At 54.4% G+C, this 13,392-nt stretch overlaps 1 protein-coding gene across 1 annotated transcript in view; it reads right to left on the reverse strand.

Annotated features, from left to right (window-relative positions):
* PDE3B (phosphodiesterase 3B) overlaps positions 1 to 13,392 on the reverse strand; it is a 199,914-nt gene that overhangs the window by 35,342 nt on the left and 151,180 nt on the right. Inside the window, exons 10-11 of the mRNA XM_063946478.1 lie at positions 381 to 492; positions 81 to 179 (exon numbers count right to left, since the gene is read on the reverse strand). Of these exons, the coding sequence (XP_063802548.1) occupies positions 81 to 179; positions 381 to 492 (211 nt within the window). The remainder of the gene's footprint in view (positions 1 to 80; positions 180 to 380; positions 493 to 13,392) is intronic.

Consider the following 13,392-nt stretch of genomic DNA (forward strand, 5'->3'; position numbering starts at 1 on the left):
ACGATCTGCAAATTCCCTTCAATGCAGAAATGGCGTCACTCGGCATATAAAACAAAGGCCAAGTTGAGTGGACACTTTACCTGCTTCATCGCTGGACAGCTCCTGGAACCCAGGAACCGGCCTGGTTGTCAGATACCAAACGGCATGAAGGACATCCGTAGCGTGGACACGATTGTGGTCTGGAAAACATTTCAACATATCAGCGGTTTCTATGACATCGAAACTCATTCACCCAGAGGCCAAAGAATGTACGGACACACAGTTTGTGGTTATAACTAATGGAGGCTTCCCCCCCAATAAATCATGAACGTTCTGATCTCCTCCTGTAAGCCGGACCCATTCACAGAACCGCCACTGCGGGACACCCTCCACATACTCACATGGAATATCCCGGTAGCCATTTTCTAGGGCCCTGAAGAAGTTTCTGAATTCTCTCTGAGGAATTTTGAAGATTTCAAACAACCGTGTGTCGTGGAACAAGGTGTAGGACACCTGAGGGAGAGACCCTGTCATTAGATATAGACACACATCAAGGCGGACACCCGATACGGTGGGACATAGAGAGACGCTACATAGATTTACCACGGCACAGAGTGTAAAGGCTGAAGAAATAAAAGTGCATGAAACATTTCTCATTAACCACTCTGGTTCTGTACAGTAATGTGCTGGAGACATTATATATTCATCTCGCGACGGGCGAGTAATTAGTGGTCACGTAAAACCCAAGCAGTCATACAGAAAGCCATTAAGGCCCCACTATTTATTGTTATTTACAGCGATTTAATGGTTTTTCTCTAACGTCCTAGTGGATGCTGGGGACTCCGTCAGGACCATGGGGAATAGCGGCTCCGCAGGAGACAGGGCACAAAAGCAAGCTTTTAGGATCACATGGTGTGTACTGGCTCCTCCCCCTATGACCCTCCTCCAAGCCTCAGTTAGGTTTTTGTGCCCGGCCGAGAAGGGTGCAATCTAGGTGGCTCTCTTAAAGAGTTACTTAGAAAAAGTTTTTAGGTTCTTTATTTTCAGTGAGTCCTGCTGGCAACAGGCTCACTGCATCGAGGGACTTAGGGGAGAGATTTTCAACTCACCTGCGTGCAGGATGGATTGGATTCTTAGGCTACTGGACATAGCTCCAGAGGGAGTCGGAACACAGGGCTCGCCCTGGGGTTCGTCCCGGAGCCGCGCCGCCGACCCCCCTTGCAGACGCTGAAGATGAAGAGGTCCGGAACCAGGCGGCAGAAGACTCTCAGTCTTCATCAGGTAGCGCACAGCACTGCAGCTGTGCGCCATTGTTGTCAGCACACTTCACACAGCGGTCACGGAGGGTGCAGGGCGCTGGGGGGGGGCGCCCTGGGCAGCAATGTATAATACCTGTATGGCGAAAAATACATCACATATAGCCCTTGAGGCTATATGGATGTATTTAACCTCTGCCAGATATCTAAAACTCCGGAGAAGAAGCCCGCCGAAAAGGGGGCGGGGCCTATTCTCCTCAGCACACAGCGCCATTTTCCCTCACAGAAAGGCTGGTGGGAAGGCTCCCATGCTCTCCCCTGCACTGCACTACAGAAACAGGGTTAAAACAGAGGGGGGGGCACTGATTTGGCGATATGTATATATATTGAAATGCTATAAGGGAGGAACACTTATATAAAGGTTGTCCCTGGATAATTATAGCGTTTTGGTGTGTGCTGGCAAACTCTCCCTCTGTCTCCCCAAAGGGCTAGTGGGTCCTGTCCTCTATCAGAGCATTCCCTATGTGTGTGCTGTATGTCGGTACGTGTGTGTCGACATGTATGAGGAAAATATTGGTGAGGAGGCGGAGCAAATTGCCTGTAATGGTGATGTCACTCTCTAGGGAGTCGACACCGGAATGGATGGCTTATTTATGGAAATTACGTGACAATGTCAACACGCTGCAAGCCGGTTGACGACATGAGCGGGCCGGCGAACAAATTAGTATCTGTCCAGGCGTCTCAAACACCGTCAGGGGCTGTAAAATGCCCATTTACCTCAGTCGGTCGACACAGACCCAGACACGGACACTGATTTCAGTGTCGACGGTGAAGAAACAAACGTATTTTATTTTAGGGCCACACGTTAAGGGCAATGAAGGAGGTGTTACATATTTCTGATACTCCAAGTACCACAAAAAAGGGTATTATGTGTGAGGTGAAAAAACTACCTGTAGTTTTTCCTGAATCAGATAAATTAAATGAAGTGTGTGATGACGCGTGGGTTTCCCCCGATAGAAAATTATTGGCGGTATACCCTTTCCCGCCAGAAGTTAAGGCGCGGTGGGAAACACCCCTCAGGGTGGATAAGGCGCTCACACGCTTATCAGAACAAGTGGCGGTACCATCTACGGATAGGGCCGTACTTAAGGAGCCAGCTGATAGGAGGCTGAAAAATATCCTAAAAAGTATACACACACATGCTGGTGTTATACTGCGACCAGCGATCGCCTCAGCCTGGATGTGCAGAGCTGAGGTGGCTTGGTCGGATTCCCTGACTAAAAATATTGATACCTTTGACAGGGACAGTATTTTATTGACTATAGAGCATTTAAAGGATGCATTTCTATATATGCGAGATGCGCAGAGGGATATTTGCACTCTGGCATCAAGAGTAAATGCGATGTCCATATCTGCAAGAAGATGTTTATGGACACGACAGTGGTCAGGTGATGCAGATTCCAAACGGCACAAAGATGTATTGCCGTATAAAGGGGAGGAGTTATTTGGGGTCGGTCCATGGGACCTGGTGGCCAGGGCAACTGCTGGAAAATCCACCGTTTTTTACCCTAAGTCACATCTCTGCAGAAAAAGACACCGTCTTTTCAGCCTCAGTCCTTTCGTCCCTATAAGAGTCATATCTGCCCAGGGATAGAGGAAAGGGAAGAAGACTGCAGCAGGCAGCCCATTCCCAGGAACAGAAGCCCTCCACCGCTTCTACCAAGTTCTCAGCATGACGCTGGGACCGTACAGGACCCCTGGATCCTACAAGTAGTATCCAAGGGGTACAGATTGGAATGTCGAGAGGTTTCCCCCCTCGCAGGTTCCTGTAGTCTGCTGTACCAATGTCTCCCTCCGACAGGGAGGCAGTATTGAAAACAATTCACAAGCTGTATTCCCAGCAGGTGATAATAAAATTACCCCTCCGACAACAAGGAAAGGGGTATTACTCCACACTATATGGTGGTACTGAAGGCTAGGTGAGACCTATTCTAAATCTGAAAAATTTGAACACTTACAAGGGTTCAAATCCAGATGGAGTCACTCAGAGCAGTGATAGCAAAGAACAAGGGGACTATATGGTGTCCCGGGACATCAGGAATGCTTACCTCCATGTCCCAAAATTTGCCTTTTCTCACCAAGGGTACCTCAGGTTCGTGGTACAGAACTGTCACTATCAGTTTCAAGACGATGCCGTTGGATTGTCCAAGGCAACCCGGGTCCTTACCAAGGTAATGACCGAAAGGAGGATTCGTCTTCAAAGAAAATGGACGACCTCCTGATAAGAACAAGGTCCAGAGAACAGTTGGAGGTCGGAGTAGCACTATCTCAAGTAGTTCTACGACAGCACGGGTGGATTCTAAATATTCCAAAACCGCAGTTGTTCCGACGACACGTCTGCTGGTCCTAGGGATGATTCTGGACACAGTCCAGGAAAAGGTGTTTCTCCCAGAGGAGAAAGCCAGGGAGTTATCCGAGCTAATCGGGATCCTCCTAAAACCAGGAAAAGTGTCAGTGCATCATTGCACAAGAGTCCTGGTAAAAAATGGTGGCTTATTACGAAGCGCTTCCATTCGGCAGATTTCACGCAAGAACTCTTCAGTGGGATCTGCTGGACAAATGGTCCGGATCGCATCTTCAGATGCATCAGCGGATAACCCTATATCCAAGGACAAGGGTGTCTCTCCTGTGGTGATTACAGAGTGCTCATCTTCTAGAGGGCCGCAGATTCGGCATTCAGGATTGGATGCTCGTGACCACGGAGGCCAGCCTGAGAGGCTGGGGAGCAGTCACACAAGGAGTGTGATCAAGTCTGGAGAATTCTCTCCACATAAATATACTGGAGCTAAGAGCAAATTTATAATGCTCTAAGCTTAGCAAGACCTCTGCTTCAAGGTCAGCCGGTATTGATCCAGTGGGATAACATCACGGCAGTCGCCCACGTAAACAGAAAGGGCGGCACAAGAAGCAGGAGGGCAGTGGCAAAACTGCAAGGATTTTTCGCTAGGCGGAAAATCATGTGATAGCACTGTCAGCAGTGTTCATTCCGGGAGTGGACGACTGGGAAGCAGACTTCCGCAGCAGGCACGACCTCCACCCGGGAGAGTGGGAACTTCATCGGGAAGTTTTCCGCATGATTGTGAACCGTTGGGAAAGACCAAAGGTGGACATGATGGCGTCCCGCCCGAACAAAAAATGGGACAGGTATTGCGCCAGGTCACGAGACCTTCAGGCGATAGCTGTGGACGTCCTGGTAACACCGTGGGTGTAACAGTCGGTGTATGTGTTCCCTCCTCTGCTTCTCATAACCAAGGTATTGAGAATTATAAGACATAGAGGAGTAAGAACTATACTCGTGGCTCCGGATTGGCCAAGAGGGACTTGGTACCCGGAACTTCAAGAGATGCTCACAGAGGACTAATGGCCTCGGGAGCTAAGAAGGGATTTGCTTTCAGCAAGTACCATGTCTGTTCCAAGAGGAACCGTGGCATCGGCCTTTAAGAAAGGACCTGCTCCAGCAGGGACCTTGTCTGTTCCAAGACTTACCGCGACTGCGTTTGACGGCATGGCGGTTGAACGCCGGATCCTAAGGAAAAAGGCATTCCGGAAGAGGTCATACCTACCCTGGTCAAAGCCAGGAAGGAAGTGACCGCACAACGTTATCACCACATGTGGTAAAAATATGTTGCGTGGGTGAGGCCAGGAAGGCCCCACGAAAAAATTTCAACTAGGTCGATTTCTGCACTTCCTGCAAACAGGAGTGTCTAGGAGCCTCAAATTGGGGTCCATTAAGGTTCAAGTTTCGGCCCTATAGATTTTCTTCCAGAAAGAATTGGCTTCAGTTCCTGAAGTCCAGACGTTTGTCAAGGGAGTATTGCATATACAGCCCTTGTGTGCCTCCAGTGGCACCGTGGGATCTCAACGTAGTGTTGGGATTCCTCAAATCATATTGGTTTGAACCACTCAAATCTGTGGATTTGAAATATCTCACATGGAAAGTGACCATGCTGTTGGCCCTGGCCTCGGCCAGGCGATTGTCAAAATTGGCGGCTTTGTCTTACAAAAGCCCATATTTGATTTTCCATTCGGACAGGGCAGAACTGCGGACTCGTCCCCAGTTTCTTCCTAAGGTGGTGTCAGCGTTTCACCTGAAACAACCTATTGTGGTGCCTGCGGCTACTAGGGACTTGGAAGACTCCAAGTTGCTAGACGTTGTCAGGGCCCTGAAAATATATTATATATATATATATATATATATATATATATATATATATATATATATATATATATATATATATATATATATATATATATATATAATTCCAGGACGGCTGGAGTCAGAAAGTCTGACTTGCTGTTTATATTGTAGGCACCCAAAAAGCTGGGTGCTCCTGCTTCTAAGCAGACTATTGCTCGTTGGATTTGTAGTACAATTCAGCTTGCACATTCTGTGGCAGGCCTGCCACAGCCAAAATCTGTAAATGCCCATTCCACAAGGAAGGTGGGCTCATCTTGGGCGGCTGCCCGAGGGGTCTCGGCTTTACAACTTTGCCGAGCAGCTACTTGGTCAGGGGCAAACACGTTTGCTAAATTCTACAAATTTGATACCCTGGCTGAGGAGGACCTGGAGTTCTCTCATTCGGTGCTGCAGAGTCATCCGCACTCTCCCGCCCGTTTGGGAGCTTTGGTATAATCCCCATGGTCCTGACGGAGTCCCCAGCATCCACTAGGACGTTAGAGAAAATAAGATTTTACTTACCGATAAATCTATTTCTCATAGTCCGTAGTGGATGCTGGGCGCCCATCCCAAGTGCGGATTGTCTGCATTACTTGTACATAGTTATTGTTACAAAAAAAATCGGGTTATTATTGTTGTGAGCCATCTTTTTTAGAGGCTACTTCATTGTTATCATACTGTTAACTGGGTTCAAATCACAAGTTGTACGGTGTGATTGGTGTGGCTGGTATGAGTCTTACCCGGGATTCAAGATCCTTCCTTATTGTGTACGCTCGTCCGGGCACAGTACCTAACTGAGGCTTGGAGGAGGGTCATAGGGGGAGGAGCCAGTACACACCATGTGATCCTAAAAGCTTGCTTTTGTGCCCTGTCTCCTGCGGAGCCGCTACTCCCCATGGTCCTGACGGAGTCCCCAGCATCCACTACGGACTATGAGAAATAGATTTATTGGTAAGTAAAATCTTATTATTTAAGATAATGTGGGGACGATCACTGGTGTGAGAGAGAATGGGTCACAGGCGTGGTCTGCAGAGATATATTCTCACGAGTGGAGATAGTGAATTACTGTACAGCAAGCAAAGAATAAAACTTGAATCATCATCAAATCTTTGACTGTGATTGGACGGTGGCGTCACCGAATGAGCGCAGCACAATCATGTAGGTTAGTGTGTGATTGGACTTTGATGATGTTACAGAGAATGCAGTGCCGTCACACAGTCAATATAAGTAGGTTATGGTAAGAATGAATGGGGATGTCACGGAGTGAGCGCAGTTACAGGTTAGGGTGTGACTGGATGGAAAAATGTTCCAGTTCATCTGTTACATCCATCAGAGTACTATTATTACCTCTTGATTGTAATATACGTGTTTATTATTCTGACCGCTGTGTGCCCATATTTAATTATTCCTGCAAAACATGTATTCTCGCTAAATTTGAGCATCCAAACACACAGATCCAAAAATTACAGTCACTTTCTGTAGTTAAACTCCAGACTGCCTTCCTATATTGCGGTTAGACATAGGACTGTTCACATAATAGATTCTTTAGGTTTGCAGAAGAAACAGTGGGTGAGAAAGAGGCCGAATGAACAGGACAGAGAGAGGTGCGGCCCAGAGAGAGGAAGACAGAAGTGCAGGCCAACAGGGGGAGTCGACAGAGAGGGCAAGGCAGCCAGGAGAGAGAGAGAGAGAGAGAGAGAGAGAGAGAGAGAGAGAGAGAGAGAGAGAGAGAGAGAGAGAGAGAGAGAGAGAGAGAGAAAGAGAAAGGCATTCCAGGAGAGAGAATGAAGTGGGCCACCAGCAGCATGGCGAGAAGGGAGGCGGCCTACTGGGAGGGAGAGAGGCAGGGGGTCAACAAGGAGAGTGTGAGAAATACTGCCTGCCAGGAGAGTAAGAGAGAGGCGGCCTACCATGAGAGTGAGAAGTGCCCAACCAGCAAAGTGGGGGAGAGAGACTTGGCCTAACAGGAGAGAGGCAGCCTACCAGGAGAGTGGGAAAGGCAGCCTACCAGCAGAGTGATAGAGAGAGACAGGCGGCCTAGCAGGCGATGGAGAGGAGGCCTAGCAGGCGATGGAGAGAGAGGGAGAGACGGCCTAGCAGGCGATGGAGAGAGAGGGAGAGACGGCCTAGCAGGCGATGGAGAGAGAGGGAGAGACGGCCTAGCAGGTGATGGAGAGAGAGGGAGAGACGGCCTAGCAGGCGATGGAGAGAGAGGAGAGACGGCCTAGCAGGCGATGGAGAGAGAGAGAGAGAGACGGCCTAGCAGGCGATGGAGAGAGAGAGAGACGGCCTAGCAGGCAATGGAGAGAGAGAGACGGCCTAGCAGGCGATGGAGAGAGAGAGAGAGAGAGAGACTGCCTAGCAGGCGATGGAGAGAGAGAGACAGAGACGGCCTAGCAGGCGATGGAGAGAGAGACAGACGGCACACCAGGCGATGGAAAGAGAGGCAACCTACCGGGGGGGGGGGGGGGGGGGGAGAGAGAGAGGGGACGGCCTAGCAGGTGAGAGAGAGGACGGCCTAGCAGGTGAGAGAGAGGGACGGCCTGGCAGGTGAGAGAGAGGGACGGCCTAGCAGGTGAGAGAGAGGGACGGCCTAGCAGGTGAGAGAGAGGGACGGCCTAGCAGGTGAGAGAGGGACGGGCCTAGCAGGCGAGAGAGGGACGGCCTAGCAGGCGGAGAGAGAGAGAGACGGCCTAGCAGGCGGAGAGAGAGAGAGACGGCCTAGCAGGCGATGGAGAGAGAGAGAGACGGCCTAGCAGGCGATGGAGAGAGAGAAGAGAGAGAGAGAGAGACGGCCTAGCAGGCGATGGAGAGAGAGAGAGAGAGACGGCCTAGCAGGCGATGGAGAGAGAGAGAGAGACGGCCTAGCAGGCGATGGAGAGAGAGAGAGAGAGAGAGAGAGACGGCCTAGCAGGCGATGGAGAGAGAGAGAGAGAGAGAGAGAGAGAGACGGCCTAGCAGGCGATGGAGAGAGAGAGAGAGAGAGAGAGAGAGAGAGAGAGACGGCCTAGCAGGCGATGGAGAGAGAGAGAGAGAGGGAGAGAGAGAGAGAGACGGCCTAGCAGGCGATGGAGAGAGAGAGAGAGAGAGAGAGACGGCCTAGCAGGCGATGGAGAGAGAGAGAGAGACGGCCTAGCAGGCGATGGAGAGAGAGAGAGAGACGGCCTAGCAGGCTATGGAGAGAGAGGGAGAGAGAGAGACGGCCTAGCAGGCGATGGAGAGAGAGGGAGAGAGAGAGACGGCCTAGCAGGCGATGGAGAGAGAGAGAGACGGCCTAGCAGGCGGTAGAGAGAGAGAGAGAGAGACGGCCTAGCAGGCAATGGAGAGAGAGAGCGACGGCCTAGCAGGCGATGGAGAGAGAGAGAGCGACGGCCTAGCAGGCGATGGAGAGAGAGAGACAGCCTAGCAGGCGATGGAGAGAGAGAGACGGCCTAGCAGGCGATGGAGAGAGAGAGAGAGAGACGGCCTAGCAGGCGATGGAGAGAGAGAGAGAGAGAGAGAGAGAGAGAGAGGGCCTAGCAGGCGATGGAGAGAGACGGCCTAGCAGGCGATGGAGAGAGAGACGGCCTAGCAGGCGATGGAGAGAGAGAGATGGCCTAGCAGGCGATGGAGAGAGAGAGAGACGGCCTAGCAGGCGATGGAGAGAGAGAGAGACGGCCTAGCAGGCGATGGAGAGAGAGAGAGAGAGAGAGAGAGAGAGAGAGAGACGGCCTAGCAGGAGATGGAGAGAGAGACGGCCTAGCAGGCGATGGAGAGAGAGAGAGACGGCCTAGCAGGCGATGGAGAGAGAGAGAGAGAGAGAGAGAGACGGCCTAGCAGGCGATGGAGAGAGAGAGAGACGGCCTAGCAGGCGATGGAGAGAGAGAGAGAGACGGCCTAGCAGGCGATGGAGAGAGAGAGACGGCCTAGCAGGCGATGGAGAGAGAGAGAGAGAGACGGCCCTAGCAGGCGATGGAGAGAGAGAGAGAGAGAGACGGCCTAGCAGGCGATGGAGAGAGAGAGAGAGACGGCCTAGCAGGCGATGGAGAGAGAGAGACGGCCTAGCAGGCGATGGAGAGAGAGAGAGACGGCCTAGCAGGCGATGGAGAGAGAGACGGCCTAGCAGGCGATGGAGAGAGAGAGAGAGAGAGAGAGAGACGGCCTAGCAGGCGATAGAGAGAGAGACGGCCTAGCAGGCGATGGAGAGAGAGAGAGCGAGAGAGACGGCCTAGCAGGCGATGGAGAGAGAGAGAGAGACGGCCTAGCAGGCGATGGAGAGAGAGAGCGAGAGAGACGGCCTAGCAGGCGATGGAGAGAGAGAGAGAGAGAGACGGCCTAGCAGGCGATGGAGAGAGAGAGAGAGAGAGAGACGGCCTAGCAGGCGATGGAGAGAGAGAGAGAGACGGCCTAGCAGGCGATGGAGAGAGAGAGAGACGGCCTAGCAGGCGATGGAGAGAGAGAGAGAGAGAGAGAGAGACGGCCTAGCAGGCGATGGAGAGAGAGAGAGAGACGGCCTAGCAGGCGATGGAGAGAGAGAGAGACGGCCTAGCAGGCGATGGAGAGAGAGAGAGACGGCCTAGCAGGCGATGGAGAGAGAGAGAGAGAGAGAGAGAGAGAGACGGCCTAGCAGGCGATGGAGAGAGACGGCCTAGCAGGCGATGGAGAGAGAGACGGCCTAGCAGGCGATGGAGAGAGAGAGAGACGGCCTAGCAGGCGATGGAGAGAGAGAGAGACGGCCTAGCAGGCGATGGAGAGAGAGTGAGACGGCCTAGCAGGCGATGGAGAGAGAGAGAGAGAGAGAGAGAGACGGCCTAGCAGGCGATGGAGAGAGACGGCCTAGCAGGCGATGGAGAGAGAGAGAGAGAGATGGCCTAGCAGGCGATGGAGAGAGAGAGACGGCCTAGCAGGCGATGGAGAGAGAGAAAGACGGCCTAGCAGGCGATGGAGAGAGAGACGGCCTAGCAGGCGATGGAGAGAGAGAGAGAGAGAGACGGCCTAGCAGGTGATGGAGAGAGAGAGAGACGGCCTAGCAGGCGATGGAGAGAGAGAAAGACGGCCTAGCAGGCGATGGAGAGAGAGACGGCCTAGCAGGCGATGGAGAGAGAGACAGCCTAGCAGGCGATGGAGAGAGAGAGAGATGGCCTAGAAGGCGATGGAGAGAGAGAGGCGGCATACCAGGAGATGGAAAGAGAGGCAACCTACCGGGGGGGGGGAGAAGAGAGAGAGAGACAGTTGGACGGCCTACGAGGAGATTTTGAGAGAGAGAGAGAGAGAGAGGGCCTACCAGGAGAGAGGGAGAGAGGGCCTACCAGGAGAGAGAGAGAGAGAGAGAGGGGCGGCCTACCAGGAGAGAGAGAGAGGGGGGGCGGCCTACCAGGAGAGAGAGAGAGAGAGAGAGAAAGAGAGGGGCGGCCTACCAGGAGAGAGAGAGAGAGGGGCGGGCCTACCAGGAGATGGAGAGGCCTGCTGGGAGATGAAGAAACTGCCTACCAGGGAGAGAGACGGCCTAGCAGGCGATGGAGAGAGACGGCCTAGCAGGCGATGGAGAGAGAGAGAGAGAGAGAGAGAGAGAGACGGCCTAGCAGGAGATGGAGAGAGACGGCCTAGCAGGCGATAGAGAGAGAGACGGCCTAGCAGGCGATGGAGAGAGAGAGAGACGGCCTAGCAGGCGATGGAGAGAGAGAGAGACGGCCTAGCAGGCGATGGAGAGAGAGAGAGAGAGAGACGGCCTAGCAGGCGATGGAGAAGAGAGAGAGAGAGAGAGAGACGGCCTAGCAGGCGATGGAGAGAGAGAGAGAGACGGCCTAGCAGGCGATGGAGAGAGAGAGAGACGGCCTAGCAGGCGATAGAGAGAGAGAGAGACGGCCTAGCAGGCGATGGAGAGAGAGAGCGAGAGAGACGGCCTAGCAGGCGATGGAGAGAGAGAGAGAGACGGCCTAGCAGGCGATGGAGAGGCGGCATACCAGGACATGGAAAGAGAGGCAACCTACCGGGGGGGAGAGGAGAGAGTTGGACGGCCTACGAGGAGATTTTGAGAGAGAGAGAGAGAGAGAGAGAGAGAGAGAGAGAGAGAGAGTGAGGGGCGGCCTACCAGGAGATTGAGAGAGAGAGTGAGGGGCGGCCTACCAGGAGATTGAGAGGCGGCCTACCAGGAGAGAGAGAGAGAGAGTGAGGGGCGGCCTACCAGGAGAGAGAGAGAGAGTGAGGGGCGGCCTACCAGGAGAGAGAGAGAGAGAGTGAGGGGCGGCCTACCAGGAGAGAGAGTGAGGGGCGGCCTATCAGGAGAGAGAGAGTGAGGGGCGGCCTATCAGGAGAGAGAGAGTGAGGGGCGGCCTACCAGGAGAGAGAGAGAGAGAGAGGGGGGGGCGGCCTACCAGGAGAGAGAGAGGGGGGGGCGGCATACCAGGAGAGAGAGAGAGGGGGACGGCCTACTAGGAGAGAGAGAGAGGGGGGCGGCCTACCAGGAGAGAGAGAGGGGGGGCGGCCTACCAGGAGAGAGGGGGGGGGCGGCCTACCAGGAGAGAGAGAGGGGGGCGGCCTACCAGGAGAGAGAGGGGGGGGGCGGCCTACCAGGAGAGAGAGAGGGGGGGCGGCCTACCAGGAGAGAGAGAGGGGGGGGCGGCCTACCAGGGAGAGAGAGAGAGAGAGAGAGAGAGAGGGGGGGGCGGCCTACCAGGAGAGAGAGAGAGAGAGAGAGAGAGGGGGGGGCGGCCTACCAGGAGAGAGAGAGAAGGGCGGCCTACCAGGAGAGAGAGAGAGGGGCGGCCTACCAGGAGAGAGAGAGAGAGGGGGGCGGCCTACCAGGAGAGAGAGAGAGAGGGGGGCGGCCTACCAGGAGAGAGAGAGAGAGGGGGCGGCCTACCAGGAGAGAGAGAGAGGGGGGCGGCCTACCAGGAGAGAGAGAGAGGGGGGCGGCCTACCAGGAGAGAGAGAGAGGGGGGCGGCCTACCAGGAGAGAGAGAGAGAGGGGCGGCCTACCAGGAGAGAGAGAGAGAGGGGCGGCCTACCAGGAGAGAGAGAGAGAGGGGCGGCCTACCAGGAGAGAGAGGGGGGGGCCTACCAGGAGAGAGAGGGGGGGCCTACCAGGAGAGAGAGGGGGGGGGGGCTACCAGGAGAGAGAGGGGGGGGGCCTACCACAGGAGAGAGAGAGAGAGGGGGCGGCCTACCAGGAGAGAGAGAGGGGCGGCCTACCAGGAGAGAGAGAGAGAGGGGCGGCCTACCAGGAGAGAGAGAGAGGGGCGGCCTAGCAGGAGAGAGAGAGAGGGGGGCGGCCTACCAGGAGAGAGAGAGAGAGGGGCGCCCTACCAGGAGAGAGAGAGAGAGAGAGAGAGAGAGGGGCGGCCTACCAGGAGAGAGAGAGAGGGGCGGCCTACCAGGAGAGAGAGAGAGAGAGAGGGCGGCCTACCAGAGAGAGAGAGAGAGAGAGAGAGAGAGAGAGAGGGGCGCCTACCAGAGAGAGAGAGAGAGAGGGGGGGCGGCCTACCAGGAGAGAGAGAGAGGCGGCCTACCAGGAGAGAGAGAGAGAGAGGGGGGCGGCCTACCAGGAGAGAGAGAGAGAGGGGGGGGGGGCGGCCTACCAGGAGAGAGAGAGAGGGGCGGCCTACCAGGAGAGAGAGAGGGGGGCGGCCTACAGGAGAGAGAGAGGGGGGCGGCCTACCAGGAGAGAGAGCCAGAGAGAGAGAGGGCGCCTACCAGGAGAGAGAGAGAGAGAGAGGGGGGGGGCGGCCTACCAGGAGAGAGAGAGGAGAGAGAGAGAGAGAGAGAGAGAGAGAGAGAGGGGGGGGCGGCCTACCAGGAGAGAGAGAGAGGGGCGGCCTACCAGGAGAGAGAGAGAGAGAGAGGGGGGGGCGGCCTACCAGGAGAGAGAGAGAGAGAGGCGCCTACCAGGAGAGAGAGAGAGAGAGAGAGAGAGAGAGAGAGAGAGAGAGGGGGGCGGCCTAC

The sequence above is a fragment of the Pseudophryne corroboree genome, chromosome 11 (genome assembly GCF_028390025.1).
Source record: "Pseudophryne corroboree isolate aPseCor3 chromosome 11, aPseCor3.hap2, whole genome shotgun sequence".
NCBI lineage: Eukaryota > Metazoa > Chordata > Amphibia > Anura > Myobatrachidae > Pseudophryne > Pseudophryne corroboree.